Genomic DNA, 13767 nt, shown 5'->3' with positions numbered 1-13767 from the left:
TGGGATCCTTTCCACAGCCCAGCGTGGCAGGGAGGGATTCAGGAGGGTCAGCCTGAGAAGATGCAAACCCTCGGGGAATTTCTTCCCCCCAGCATCACCTGACAAGGCGTTCCCCAACCCCACAGCTGCTAAAAAAAAAAACAGGCTCATCTATATAAAACATTTATCCTTGTGTTATTCTTCACCACCTCCCTTCTTTTAAAGACTTGCAAAGCCCCATAAGGCTCAGAGCTTGAGGCTAACCCCCAGCTCCAACCTGCTCCACCCCATGTCCTTGGCAGAGTTGTTTTTCCCCCAAGGGAGGGGTGGAAAAAGATGAGGAAATGGGGAAGGGTGTCTGTTGGGTGGAGGGAGAGGTGGGTGGGTGGAGAGGAGAAGGTTTGGAGGGACAGGAAAGAAGGATGGATGGATGGATGGAGAAGAGAAGGATGGATGGATAGATGGATGGATGGATGAATGAATGGATGGTTGGAGACTAGAAGGATGGATGGATAGAGAAAAGCAGGATGCCTGGTTAGAGAATGATGGATGTTTGGAGAAGAGAAGGATGGATGGACGGATGGATGGATGGATGGATGAATGGTTGGTTGGAGACTAGAAGGATGGATGGCTAGAGAAAAGCAGGATGCCTGGTTAGAGAATGATGGATGTTTGGAGAAGAGAAGGATGGATGGATGGATGGATGGATGGATGGATGGAGACTAGAAGGATGGATGGCTAGAGAAGAGAAGGATGTGTGGTTGGAGAAGGATAGATGGAGAGGAGAAGGATGGATGGATGGGAAAGAGAAGGATGGATGGTTGCAAGAGGAGGGGAAAAACTGGATGTTTCTTAGCTCCTCCATGGTCTCTCTGACCCTCAAGACAAATATCCTCAGCTGAGGTCTTGGTGCCGGGGAAAGCCGTGGCTGGCAGCAGGGTGCCAGCAGCTCTGCTCTGGGCTGGCAGGAGGCGAGTAGCTACCGTCTGGCGCTGAAGCGGATGGCCGGGGACCTCCTGTCCCTGCGCCAGCACGTCACCAGCCTAGAGGTGGAGAACAGGCACCTACGGCGCAGCCTGGCCTCGCGGGAGGAGCTGGGCCACACTCTGCTTGCCGATGTGGACCTGGACGTCATGACGCGGGAGGAGCTGCTGGACAGGCTCGGTATGTGATGGGGAAGGGGGAGGTAGAAATTGGGGGACCCCTCTCCTTGGCACCATCCCCTGGTCGGGTGATGAGGACGTGGCACGGGGCTGTTGCAGCCACCCTCAAGCACAAGCTGGTGGCCGGTACGGCAGACATGAGGAGGCTGAAGGATCGTGTCCAACGGCTGCAGAACGAGCTGATCCGGGTATGGATACCGGCAGGAACGGGCAGGGGCTGCCCGAGGGATGGGATGGGATGGGATGGGATGGGATGGGATGGGATGGGATGGGATGAAGCAGAGGAGCAGAGTGGCAGCAGGGAAAGCATCACAACACCCCCATAGCCAAGCAAGTGCCCGAGAGCCCCAGGACCCCCACCAAGAGGCTATCCCAGCCCTACAAGTGATGACCCAGGGCTTGAGGCTCGGCAAGGAGGTCCCTGGGGAGTTTTTCCCCTTCCTCTCCCCCAGAAAAATGACCAGGAGAAGGACCTGGTGCTGCTCCAGCGAGCCCACCGGCAGCAGCAAGCCGTGCTGAGGAGGTGCCAGGAGAAGGTGGCCAAGACAAAGAGCTTAGAGGAGACGGTGCGGCAGCAGGAGAAGGTGAGTTGGGGGGGGGGGCATGAGGTTGGGGTAAGAAAGGCAGGTTGGGGGGCATGAGGCTCTTTGGAGAAGATGGGACCCTCTGGTCTGTTCCACCCTTCCACGAGCACCACCCAGTGCAAGGACCACGGTGGCTGGGGAGATGTGACAGTCACCACAGCCTCGCATCGAGCTGGTGACATGGGGACAGCTCTGCTCTCTCCGGCAGGTGATCGAGGCGATGGAGCGGGTGCTGCGGGAGAAACTCGCCGGGGCGGGCAGGAGTACTGAGAAGCCAGCGGGTGGGTGCAAGCAGGGACAGGGACCCTCGGTGGGGGGGACACCGCTATACAGCTGCTGGCTTCTGCTGGTGGCCATCTCCTTCTGATGGTTTGCACCATGGGGTGGCCTGTGGTGGGCGATCAGAAGAGGTCCTGAGCCCCCTCTTACCCATCCCTGGGCATGGAGGATGTGGGAGCTTGGTCTTGGCCCCCATTTCTGCACAAAGGGGGGGGTGTAGCACGCATCCCAGTGCCCCCCCTTCACCCCACCCCACAGGCGAAGCCCTCTCCAGGGAGGTGTATGCCGTGCTGCTGGCTGAGAACCGCAGGCTGCGGGAGGACCTGGCGAGACCCTCCCACCTCTTGCCCCCCGTCATCCCGCAGCCCCCAACCTTGCCGGTGAGACCGGGGAGGGGGACACAGGGCTGGTATGGGTGGGGACAGAGCCATGGCACCCCAAAAATCAACGCCGGGGAGGAACCGGGCACGCCAGGGACATCACCTAAGGCAGCATCTCCGGCTCTGTGGGGCAATAGCCACCCCTGTGGCTTGCTCCCCCCATGAGCAGGGGGTGGGAAGGGGGGGGGGGTAATCTGGCATTGCCTTTCCCCACTCCTGCTCGTCTTGTGGCCCACAGGGTGGTTTTGGGCGTGCGGAGAAGCTGTCTCTGCTGGCCAGGCTGGAGGAGGCACAAGCCCAGAGGCGGGTGCTGGAGAGGCAGGTGGGCATCGACCTCCCGCACCCTGTTTGATTATGGGGGGGCCTTGGGGTGTCAGGCTGGGCTGGGGGGCACCTCTGGCCCCCTGCTTTGGAAAAAGCCAGCTTGGTTTGGGTCCGTCCCAGCTGGAGGAGGCGGCGAGGAGGTGGGGACGGGAGAAGCAGGAGCTCGGCACTCGGCTGCTGGAGCGGGAGCACGGCTTCCCCTACGCCCCCACCACGGTGAGCACCTTGAGGGGGGACGACCAGGGCCACCCAACATGGAAGTTGGCAGCCGGTGTTTGCTGCCAGGGGGAAGGAGGGGGGCTCAGAGCCACCCCTCTGCACCCAGGCAGCTGGGGGAGCGGGGTGGCTGGGGGTCTCCATGCCCACCCCCACATCAGGGGGGATTTGCCTCAGTTTCCCTGCAGGACCCTGGGCAAGGCGGGAGGGTGGTCCCTAGGTTTGCAGGACAACACCCCCCCCAGCATCCTAGGATGGCCCCCAGGGTCACACACACTACCCCCCCACCAACCCCCTTATCACAGCCCTCTCCCCCATAGCCAATGCCCCCAAGGGGAGTGGGGATGGATTTACAGCCCCCCTGAGACTTTTTCCCATTCCCCACAGCATTTGCCGGCAATCTCCACAGCCCCCCTGAGAAGATCCCAGCCCCTGGCCCCCCTGCCCTAGCCTGCACCTGGCGAGAGAGACGGAGAAACCTAAAACGCTGGCAAAAAGGAGCCGGTGCTTTTTCGCAAGATGAAATTACAGAGTAAATCAGAGGCAAAGCAAAACATTAGAGGGTGTCGGAGGAGCACAGCCACGGTCTCCAGTGTGGTCCCTGGGGACCCCCCCCAAGCAACTGGAGCTGGGGCTTTGCTCCGGATTATCTCCCCTGTGGCGTAAGCACAGCCTTGAGCGGGCTGGAGCGAAGGCAGGGATGCGCCAAGCCAAGGCTGTGGCCGTGAAAGCGTCCCAGCCGTCCCCCGAATCACATCCCTGGGCCGGAGGCTGGCTGTAAGGAGCTGAAAGCGCTGCCGGGCTGTCGGGGATGGCTCCCAAACTGGGACTAAGCTGGGTGTCACCCAGGATTGGGCTCCTCACGCCTGGGACTCGAGCGGCCGTAAGGTCAAGTAGATGGGTTTGTCCGGGATCAGGATGAGATCGAACTTGGTCCCAACTTCCACCGCTCTCATGGTTTCGATCTTGAAGTTCTCCAGGATCTGAGGTGGAAGAGAAAAGAGCGGCTGGAAAATGCCAGAGGTACCAAAACCCACGTGCCACCTCCCCGGTCCCTTCCAGCGCCAAGTCCCCAGCGTCCCCAGCAGCGGGATGCTCACCTGCATGAGGAAGAGCTGCATCTCCAGCTCGGCAATCCGGCGCCCCAGGCACTGGCGGGGTCCGAAACCAAAACCCAGCCCCTTGAAATGCTTGGGGCCAGCTGCCAGCCAGCGCTGGGGGCTGAACTGCTCCGGCTTGGGGAAGACCTCAGGATCCCGGCCCATGGCGTAGAGACCAACCTGCACCAGCGTCTGCAGGGAAGGATCAGCCCCGTGGGTCCGGGCTCCCCATGTGGCTTCACTGGTGCTCGGGGCACAGGGAGGGGGTGCAGGGATGGGATCCGGCCCCAGATGAGCCCCACGGCTGCTCCCCACCACGTCACCCAGCCATGCTCCAGGTCCCACCTTTGCCCAGAGCCCCACGTGAAGCAGGTCGGGAAGAGGAGGGACCCAGTGGCAGCTCTCACCTTGGGGGGGATGCGGTAGTCCTGGAGGATGATTTCTTGTGTGGTGTACCTCTGCAGGGTCACCGCCACGGGGTGCAGCCTGGAGGGGGGGGGGGGACGACAGATCCCACACACTTGATTTTGGGGACAGCCTGGCCCACCCATGTTCCCGCTTGGATGCACGACATCCCAGCAGTGCCAGTGATTCGGGGAGGGAAGGGGCTGGAGGTGTTTTTCAGCAGGAGTTCCTCCTCACCTGAGCGTCTCCTTGATGGTGGCTTTGAGCAGCCGGATGGTTTTCAGCATCTTCACTCTGTCCCCTGCTGCTTCCCGCTTGGCAGCCAGGACCTCTGCCCGTAGCTGCTCCTGGACCCCCGGGGACCGTGCCAGCTCGAACATGGCCCACTGCAGCGTCATGGAGGTCTGGAGCAGGGCAAGGGAGCAAGGTTAAACACCAACCGGGACCTTCTCCCTGCCCAACAACCCTGCCCAACAACCCTGCCCACACTTTACCGTGTCCACCCCGCCAGCCATCATCTCAGTGACGCTGGCCTTGATGTCATCCAAGGGCAGCTTGTCCTGCATGATGAGGCTGCAGAGGATGCCCATGTACTCCTTGGCACTCTTGCGTTGCAGTCGCAGGTCCCGGTAGACGTTTTGTATGCATTTGTCCGCTGAGGAGATGAGGAGACACAGCATGGTCTTCCTCCCCCAGGGCCGTGATGGAGGAGGAAGGCACCAGGTGTGGCACCTTAGGACGTCACTGCCCCACGCTGGTGGCTTCTCCATGGGAGCTGCCCCTGCGGTGGCTTGGGTCTGCGGTCCCCACTGCAGGACCCAGCAGTGGCAGGGTGGGCACAGAGGGTGGGGGGGTGAGGGTGCCCCAAGCAGGGGGGACACCCTGCAGGAGGGTTGTCCCAGGTGCCAAAAGCTCTCTGAGGCCACAAGCCCCTCTGGGAGAGCTGTTCCCCTCAATGTGATGCCCATCATCTGCCCTTCATCGTTCCTGGATGGTTCCCCACTGCTCCATTCCACCAGCTCCAGATGTGGAAAGCCTTCCTGGCCTTGGTGGCCCTGTGCTGGGTGGTTGGACCCAGGAGAAGGTCTCCACGCTGGCGAGATGAGGCTGCACTATGGAGCCAAGTCCTCAAAAGGGCACAGGGAGGTGTGGACAGGAGGAACACTCACCCTGGGAGAAGATGGCATCCCAGGCCTGGACGTGGTCCCGCCACGTCTTGACGTTGAGGTGGCGGAGGAGGGCGGGCGGCAGGTAGAGCATGGGCGACGTGGTGTGGAACATCAGGCTCACGGCATCAATGAAGCGCTGCGCCTCAGGGTCCACAAAGTCCTGCAGCAGCCCCAGCCGCTCCCCGTACAGCACGTGGCATACGGCTGCAAGCACGGCACCTGTGAGGGGATCCGGCTGGGGGGGGACCCCATCCCCATCCCCTCCACCCTTCCAGGGCCAACTCCAGCCTTTCCATGGCTACAGGGACCTGGTTTGGCCTCCTGTTCACTCCGAGCATCACGGGGCCATGAAGGCATCCCTTGTTGGGTAGGGTTGGCTACCAGGTGATGACTGGTAGATGATAAAACAGTGTTTTATCAACAGTGTTGAGCTGTTCTCTACTTGTCTGGGGAGAGGACATCCCCCTAGATGCTACAGCCATGGGGAGAAGCTCGTTTGCCCATTTCTGAGGATGAAACTGGGGGAAACACAACGTGTTGCCCACCTTGGGCACCCCACAAAGGGGTGTTTCGGCAGGGGGGGACATGTCCTGCAGAGACTCATGCCCCTGACACTCACACTCCAGGGCGAAGCGGAATAGCTCGTGGGTGAAATCGGCCGTCCAGCGCTCCCGGCCGCTCTTCCCCACCTGGGCTCGTGCCCGCCGAACAAAGTCCTCGCCCACCTCGCTCAGCAGAGGCACGAAACCCTCCACCACTTGCGGCAACAGCACCTCCTTGTTCAGCATCAGGCGGTCCGAGCGCCAGGCCTCCCCAGTCCTGCGGGACACCAACGTGGGGGGTCAGAGGCATCCCACCCCCCCAAGCCCCCCACCCCCGGAGGATGCCACCCCCCAAAGCACGGGTCCCCATCACCCTCCTGATGCTCCAGCTTCCCACCCTCCCATGTACTGGGGCTATCGCGATAGGGCCTGGGAGTCCTGTTTGAGGGCATCCCCCCCCCCCCAACTCACTTGAGGAGCACGCCATAGGGCTTGTTGCGGTAGTCACGGTAAGCCACCCAGGGGGGCACGCTGAAGCGCTCCGGCAGAGTCCCCTCCGCTTGGAAGAGGGTGGCAGCGTCCCGGGGGCTGATGATGTTCACGCTCTCGTAGACACCCAGCTTCTCCCTGCCAGGGTGAGGAGGGGGGTTGGCCCCGCACCCTGACCCCTACCCGCATCCCCCTGCAGCCCCTCATCTCCCCAGATCAACCACCTTCCCCATAGCACCCCCAAATCAACCACCATCCCCCTCACACCCACCAAAACCCTGCCTGTGGGTCCCATCCCAGGGGGTGCAGCAGCTCAGCACCAGGCAGGGTCAGGCCCCCAGGGCTCAGGCAGGCACAACTGGGGGTGCTGGACCTCGACAACCCCCTGGCCCCCCCTGGCCTCCCACCTCCATCCCCCTCTGCCTGCGGATGTCAGCTCCAGACCCTGCAGAGATTGGGGGGGGGGGGGGCAGAGTCCCTCTCCAGCCCTGCCGCCCCCTCCTTCCGACATCCCGCATCCTCAAGGCACGAGCGGGTCTCCCCTCTCGCCCCTCACCGTAGCATCAAGCCTGGCCGGCACAGGGCAAGCTAGGCTGCTCCGGCAGCTCAGCCACCTACTTACCACCCACAGCAGGGCTGGGAATAGCAGCAGCATCCCAGACTGGAAACGCTGCCAGAGCTGGGGAGCAGGGCAGGGGGGGGATGCTGGGGCCAGACGTTGCCTCACCTGTAGATGGGTCCGAACTGCTGGAACTTGCGAGCCATGATGTGATGGACGTTGTGCAAGCCGCCCTCCTGCCAGAAGCGGTAGAGGTTGAGCCAGCCAGCTCGCCAGTCACCAGGCAGCTGGTTGAAGGGTCGAGGAGTTGGTGGGATGGGGGTGGGAGCCCCCCCATCCCAGCGGCATCCCCCGGCTCGGGCAGGGAGACATCCCCGCAAGACGCCTGGCTTGGGTGCAACCCGGGTGAGCATGGAAGCGGGTGGCGGGAGAAGGAGGCGAGGGTGGCCTCGCTCTTATCCCCCAGCCGGCCTCGCTCAAGGTGAGATGCTCTCGCCCGCCTCCCGATGAGTCACGGCTGCCCCAGGGACAGGGACGTTTCGCCCCGGCAAGAAGGCAGGCACTGGGGCACGGGGCAGCCAAAAGGGCTTTGCAGAGCATCATCCCCTCCCAGCCTTGCCGTAAAGGGTTTGCCGGGTGATGCACGGATCTTGAGCGGCACGGGGTGATGCTGGCAGGTGGCCCATGCCACCCCAATAAAAGCGGGTGCTGTTGCAAGCGCTGAAAATGAAAAATGAAAAATTAAAACCCCAGCTGCCAAGGGGAGGAACATTTTGTCTGCAGAATAAATTATAAAAACGATCTCGGGGGACAAAATAGCATGGGTTAGACTTAAAAAAGCTCAGGCCTGATGGGTCACTGCAGGAGGGGACAGCCTCGGGGACAGCCTGGCCATCACCGGGGGTGTCTCACCTCCGTCCTCCCCAGGGCAGGGGGTGCTGGGGGTTGCAGATCCCCCCCCTTCCCAGGCTCTCCTGCCCCAGAGCATCAGCTGCCATTTAGTGCAGGAACCCCGAACACACCCCCCCCCGCCAGGAAAGAAAGGCTTTTTGGGGTGTCATGGCCCCCGTCGAGGCAGGGACAAAGGCTCCAGCCCCTGAGCTTGGTGGCAGACAAGGCCCCTTGTCCCCAGGCCCAGTAACACCCGCTGGCAACCAGTTGGCGATGGGTGGTGGGAGAGGTAATGGGGAGGGGGCCACTGGGGGATCCCTGGGCCTTTCTGAGGCGTCCCTTTGGGGTGTCCCTGGAGTTGGTCTGGGGGGTCTCTGGGGTGACCCTGCAGGAGGGGGGGGCAGGATTCCAGGTAAGTCCCTGGGGGTCCCTGGGGGTCCCCATCCCACAGCCTTGAAGGCCTGGAGGAGGAGCTGGCGGAGGGCTTCTGCTGGGCTTCTTCCCGATTTAAAACCTTGCTCCGGTTATCATTTATCCCCGGGGAAGTGGGAAGAAGAAGGAGGCAGCGCGGAGGATGCCGAGGATGCCGAGCCGGGGCTGCGAGAACGGCGGCGGGCACCGGGGGGCGCGCCTGCCCCGCCTGCCGCCGCCGGCGCCGGGGACACCCACCGGTCCGTCCCCTCCAGCCCCGGGACGTGTCGCCTGTCCCCTGCCAGGCACCGGCTCTTGTCCCCTCCCTCCCTCCCTCCCAGGCTCTGTCCCCTCGGGAACCACGGTGCCCGTCACCTCCCGAGGGACGGGGGTCTGTCCCCTGCCGTCCTGGCCACCCCACCGCTCGTCCCTGCTGCCACCACCCGCACGAAGATGCTCGCTCGGCGTGGGCCCCAGAGCAGCCCCAGAACCCCGGGGACACGGGTGGCACGGTGCCACCCCGCTGTCCTTCACCCCTCGCGCTGCCACTGTCCCGGGTGGGACCTGCTGTCTCCCCTCCGGCCACGGGAACGGGCTCAGATCAGAGCCTTTTGGCCACCTCGGTGCTCATAAAAACACGAGTGCGGGCCCAAGGGACACGGCCACGCGGCTGAGCTTTGCCCTCACGCAGCGCTGGGTGGCCCCGTTGCCCCCAACCCCGAGAGGGGACAGTCACCCGTCACCTCTGAACCCCCTCTTTCCACCATCTCCCCAAAAGCGTGGGGAACCAGCTCATGGGCTCCATCACCCCGTGCCTGTCCCCCGCATCACCAAGGGGTCCCACGCACATCCTCCGGTGGGGCTCTGCCCTTCTTCTTCTGGCCCCCCCCCGACCCTGGAAGGTCTCCAGATTTTCGGAGCACCCCCCAACGGCATTGCCACCCCTGCAGCACGAAGAAAACATGACGGTTTGTCCCCATACTGAAAGCCTGTGAGAACGCCGCTCGCAGAGGAAGCCACCGGCTGCTGCGGCAGGTACAGGAATCCGTGCGGTTTGGGGGGGCTCTGATGGAAAGGGGGGGGGGTCAGAAAATGTGTCGGGGAGGTGCTCAGAAACCCACAGCGTCACTCTTTCCCCAGCCAGCAGAAATCGCAGCGGGGATGGGGCTCTGACCGCTTTTGCCGACGGCCTCATCTGTGATGAGCAAAGCGGGCAGCACGTGGACGGGAGGAGGCATTTCCCCCACCTCCGCAGGCAGCAGCTCGCCCACGAAGCCCGTGAGAATTGAGCATATCCCCTACTATTTTTGGATGAGCCAAAACAGAGAGTCTCTCCCCTCCCCAGTGGCCTTCTCCCCATGCCATCCCGTGCCGCGGACAAGGAGTGACCCTCCAGTGGGACTTTCCACTCCTGAGAGCTGGCACCCGTGGGTGTTGTGCTCTCGCTTTCCCCCTGCAGGGCTTTCCTGGCGTGTATCACCTCCCCGAGCGAGCAAGCGAGCAGGGTGAGTAACCACCTGGGCCCTTCACACCTTCCCCCGGTAAATCACACCTCCGAGACGCTGCTGAGAAACCCCCCGGCTTTCTGCTCCGTGGCAGGAAAACCTCGCTGAGCCAGGGCCTCAGCCCCAGCCCCAGCGAAACCCCAGCCTCTGCGGAAAATCCCCCTCCTCGACCTCATCCCTCGGTCACCTTGGTCTGGGAATGCCAAGACTGCAGGGATTCAGCAGAGGGAAGGTGTTTTGGCAGAGCAGCTCATCCTTTCTGCATCTCTGCCCCACAGAGCTGATGGGAACCGGCTGGGATGGGGCTGACTTCAGCCAGGGTGATGCTGGAAAGCGGATCTGGTTTGGAGGGCAGAATAAAGGGACTGCATCACATCGCTGGGATGGAGAGCGGAGCAGAGCAGGTGTGAAATCGGTGGCTGGGAGAAGGGCATGGAGTTGATTGCGTTGCTTTCTTACCTTAAAAATACAGCCTGCATCCATATGCGGACCCATGCTGCTCAGCTGCCCGCTGCTCGCGCCCATCCTTTGGGAAGGATGGGGTTTTTCATGTATTTTCCGACAGGCTCTTTTCTTTTCTGCAATGATTTCATCCTGGGGTCTTCCCTGCTCTCTGCATGAGCGAATCCATTCATTACAAGCTTTCAGCTCCTGCCCACGAGCAGGTGGTTGGGAAAATTTCAGTAGTACAACTCCTGCCCAGAAACTCCCTGTGATTCAGTTTGGGGCTGGAGGGGAGGGGGCAAAACTCATTTTCATAATATCGTGTTGAAAAAGAGAAAACTTTCAGCTGCAAACAGACTGTAGCCATGATCAAGCAGTTCTTGCTGGAGGATTTCCCCCGGGAGCAGAGAGAAGGGGGTGACCCAGCATGTGTTGGGCAGCATCCCCGAGGCACTCGGGGTTGAGCGCGTGATGCTCGAGGAGCTGCCAGGAGCACCCAGAGCTGCTCGTCTGGAGGATGGGCCCAGCCAGGACAAGCTTTAGTCCGAAACAGGGGTGATTCTAGCTTGTTTTTATTGTCCTGCTCCATTAAACTGAATCTCCTCTTACTAATTTATTGTGTTCAGTCCCAGACCTCAAAATTGCCGGGGTGATGCCTGGGTTTTGGGGTGTCGATCGAGCTGGGATAGGGTATCTCACCCTGATGGGATGCGTCCTTTGGCCGCAATCGCCCCTCAGGGCTCTTGGGTGGAAATTCATGGCTGGAGGGGGAAGAGCATTTGCGTATGCAGCTGTGGGGAGGAGGAGCACAGCCACGTGAGAGGAAGGCACACTGGTTAATCCCATGTTTAACTTCCTCCAGGATCTCCTGGGTTATCTCATTTCTAGTAAACGGCTGGATTTCCCACTCGCATCGCTCTCCACGGCCGGCCCCAACCTGCCTCAGTGGCGTAGCATGACCCACACCACGTCCCCCGTGCCCCAGCGTGGACAACTGGCAAAAGTTGCCCAGAGCCATGCATGGACAGACAGACACCTGCCCGAGGCTGGTTAAAGCCTGAGATCATCAGGGAAAAGCGGGGGAAACAGCCGCAGGGCAGCAGACACCCCTTGCAAACAGAGCTGCCACAGCGCAGACAGGAAAAACAGGTCGGACGAAGAGGAGCGAAGGGGGAAGGAGCCGGGTGGGTGGCATGGTTTCAGGCACCTGATCCAGACACATGAGCTCTGTTTATGGTTCCCTTTCGCCAGCCTGTCCCAGGGGAAGCGGGCGGTGACACCGGCTGCGTCAGGCGGGATGGGCAGGATGGGCAGGACACCCACGGGATTGCTGGCCCAGGGGTGACGGCAGTGTTGCTGGGCCCGGTTCCAGCTCGGACGTGGCCAGGAAGGGCAGCGTGTGCTGGGCCTGGCTGAGCCCAAGATAAGATGCAAGATAAGAAAAACACCTGGACAGGGCTTGGGCTGCTCTTCTCTAGGGGACGGGGAGGATGGAAGATGTTGCCGTGATGCAGCAGCACCTCTCCATCCCTGGGATCCCAGCTCTCCTGAAACCAGGGGTGCTCCTCGGGACATCCTGATTCCAGGCTCCAGATGGCTCCTTCTGGAGTTGCTCCATAACCCCATCCCACAAGGAAAAGCTGCCCAGAGGGATGCTATGGCTGGAGACGGCATCTTGGATGCGCTTACGGTCAGTGCACGCCCTGGGTGCCTTACACGGAGCAAGCAGGCAGCTACTGTGGGATTTCTCACCAGCTCTTGCATCCCATCAAGACGGATACAGGATTTCCTGGGTCTATTGTCCTGCCTAGCAAACTCTCCTCCCAGAGCAGCCTCCAAGGCCACTGCGGAGGCTGGAGGCAGAAATAGCCCCCAAAAACGGCACTGGGAAAAAATCAAATGCTCTCAAGGCTTTTGTTTCAGGCATGTGGCCGTGCCCCCCCAGCCTGTGCTGGAAGAAGCCTGGAGAAATTGCTGCAGTACCTGACCTTCCTGTGCGTGCCTGCTCTCATCGAAACAAGGCTCCTAAAATAACTTGCTCAAACAATGTGGCCATAGACGGGATGACGACAGTGACGCCTTGGCTTTCCCCTCCCCACGCATGGTTTTTCCCTCCAGCAGCCCCGAAGCCCTCAATAAACCGTGGTACATGTGTTTGCCCGCAACTTTCGGCTTATTGTATTTATAGGAAACAGCCAGCGGCCAGGGGAAACGCAGCCCAGAATAAAACACAGCCTGAAATGTTCCGCCTTTGCTGCTTTTCTCAGGAAACTTAGCAAAAGGCTCCATCTTTTGACCCAGCTGTCCCCAGGGAGCGGGGACAGGGACCCACTTGCAAAGGCTGGGATGGGGAAGGAGATGCTGCTGCAGCCCCTTTGCAGGTCCGTAGGGTCTCTGTGTTACCCAGGGCTGTCCCTGTGCCACTCGGCCCCGTGCTCTCAGCCTGCTTCTTGGGCAAGAAAACAGAGCCTGGGCAGCCGAAACGGTGTTATCGCAGTCCTGCAGCCCGCACAGCCCCAGCCCATCGCTTCCGACCCGCTCCCGGGGGGATTTTCAGCATTGCGTTCGGGCACTGCTCCCAGCCCTCCTGCTCGCCTCTTCCCAGGGCACCACGAAACACTTGTCTGGGGTTTTAGCGAGGGGTTTTAGAGCTTTGGTAATCCAATGCTCGGCAGCAACAGAACTGGAAATGCAAATGTCTCGGCGTTTGCGTACAGTACCGGGGGGATAACGCCTGGGAACTGGGTTTCTCTCCCTTCCCGTCTGGGGCAAGCTCCCCACCTCCTCCCACCACGGAGGGGGGCCTGCCAGAAATCACACTTCTTGTTTTAGCTCCGCTGAAACCCGCCTGCCTTTTGGGCTCATTTCTCCTTTATACAAAGATGCCGCTGCCGCATATGCTGCCAGCACCGGCGGGAAGTTTTCTGCCAAACCCAGTGCTAAGAAAGAAAGAAGGCAAGGGAGGCTTTCGCTTTCAGCTGCCAAGCCCGGCATCCCCCGTCCCCCCCCCCCAAAACCTTGCAGATCAGGGACCTGCAAAACCCTCCTGCAAATCCTGGGCCCAGACCTCTAGCACATGTCCCAGGGGACAGAGGTGCCCGTCACTGACATCTCCGTCCCCCCAGCTGGTACCCCATCATCTCTGATAACTTTGCAAAAGGACCTCCATCGGTGCATCACTGCAAACTGTAGCTTGGGGGAGGGCTTCAACCCAACTGCCAATACCTGAATATTTTCTGACGCTACCTGCAGGAACCGGCCCAGCAGCAAGCACTAAGAATAGCACACGGAAAGGCAGCTGGGCACGGGTTTTGATGAAGCCGCAAC

At 61.2% G+C, this 13767-nt stretch overlaps 2 protein-coding genes across 2 annotated transcripts in view; one reads left to right on the top strand and one right to left on the bottom strand.

The window, feature by feature from the left end:
- The window catches only part of CCDC33 (coiled-coil domain containing 33), a 29246-nt gene extending 25871 nt beyond the window's left edge, over positions 1-3375 (top strand). Inside the window, exons 13-20 of the mRNA XM_075043989.1 lie at positions 948-1143; positions 1242-1330; positions 1595-1726; positions 1935-2007; positions 2264-2385; positions 2624-2707; positions 2830-2925; positions 3313-3375. Of these exons, the coding sequence (XP_074900090.1) occupies positions 948-1143; positions 1242-1330; positions 1595-1726; positions 1935-2007; positions 2264-2385; positions 2624-2707; positions 2830-2925; positions 3313-3375 (855 nt within the window). The remainder of the gene's footprint in view (positions 1-947; positions 1144-1241; positions 1331-1594; positions 1727-1934; positions 2008-2263; positions 2386-2623; positions 2708-2829; positions 2926-3312) is intronic.
- Positions 3376-3785: 410 nt separating this feature from the next.
- CYP11A1 (cytochrome P450 family 11 subfamily A member 1) lies at positions 3786-10635 on the bottom strand. The gene is made up of 10 exons (XM_075043988.1): positions 10456-10635; positions 7358-7425; positions 6613-6768; positions 6219-6418; positions 5600-5803; positions 4925-5085; positions 4668-4834; positions 4433-4511; positions 4026-4217; positions 3786-3908 (listed from the first exon to the last, which is right to left on the bottom strand). Exons 1-10 carry the CDS (start codon positions 10519-10521, stop codon positions 3786-3788), a joined length of 1416 nt encoding a protein of 471 aa, XP_074900089.1. The 5' UTR covers positions 10522-10635.
- Between the last annotated feature and the right edge of the window lie 3132 nt (positions 10636-13767).

The sequence above is a fragment of the Buteo buteo genome, chromosome 13, assembly GCF_964188355.1.
Source record: "Buteo buteo chromosome 13, bButBut1.hap1.1, whole genome shotgun sequence".
NCBI classification, from domain to species: Eukaryota; Metazoa; Chordata; class Aves; order Accipitriformes; family Accipitridae; genus Buteo; species Buteo buteo.
The sequence above is the reverse complement of the archived record's forward strand: the minus strand, read 5'-3'. Positions and strand labels throughout refer to the sequence as shown.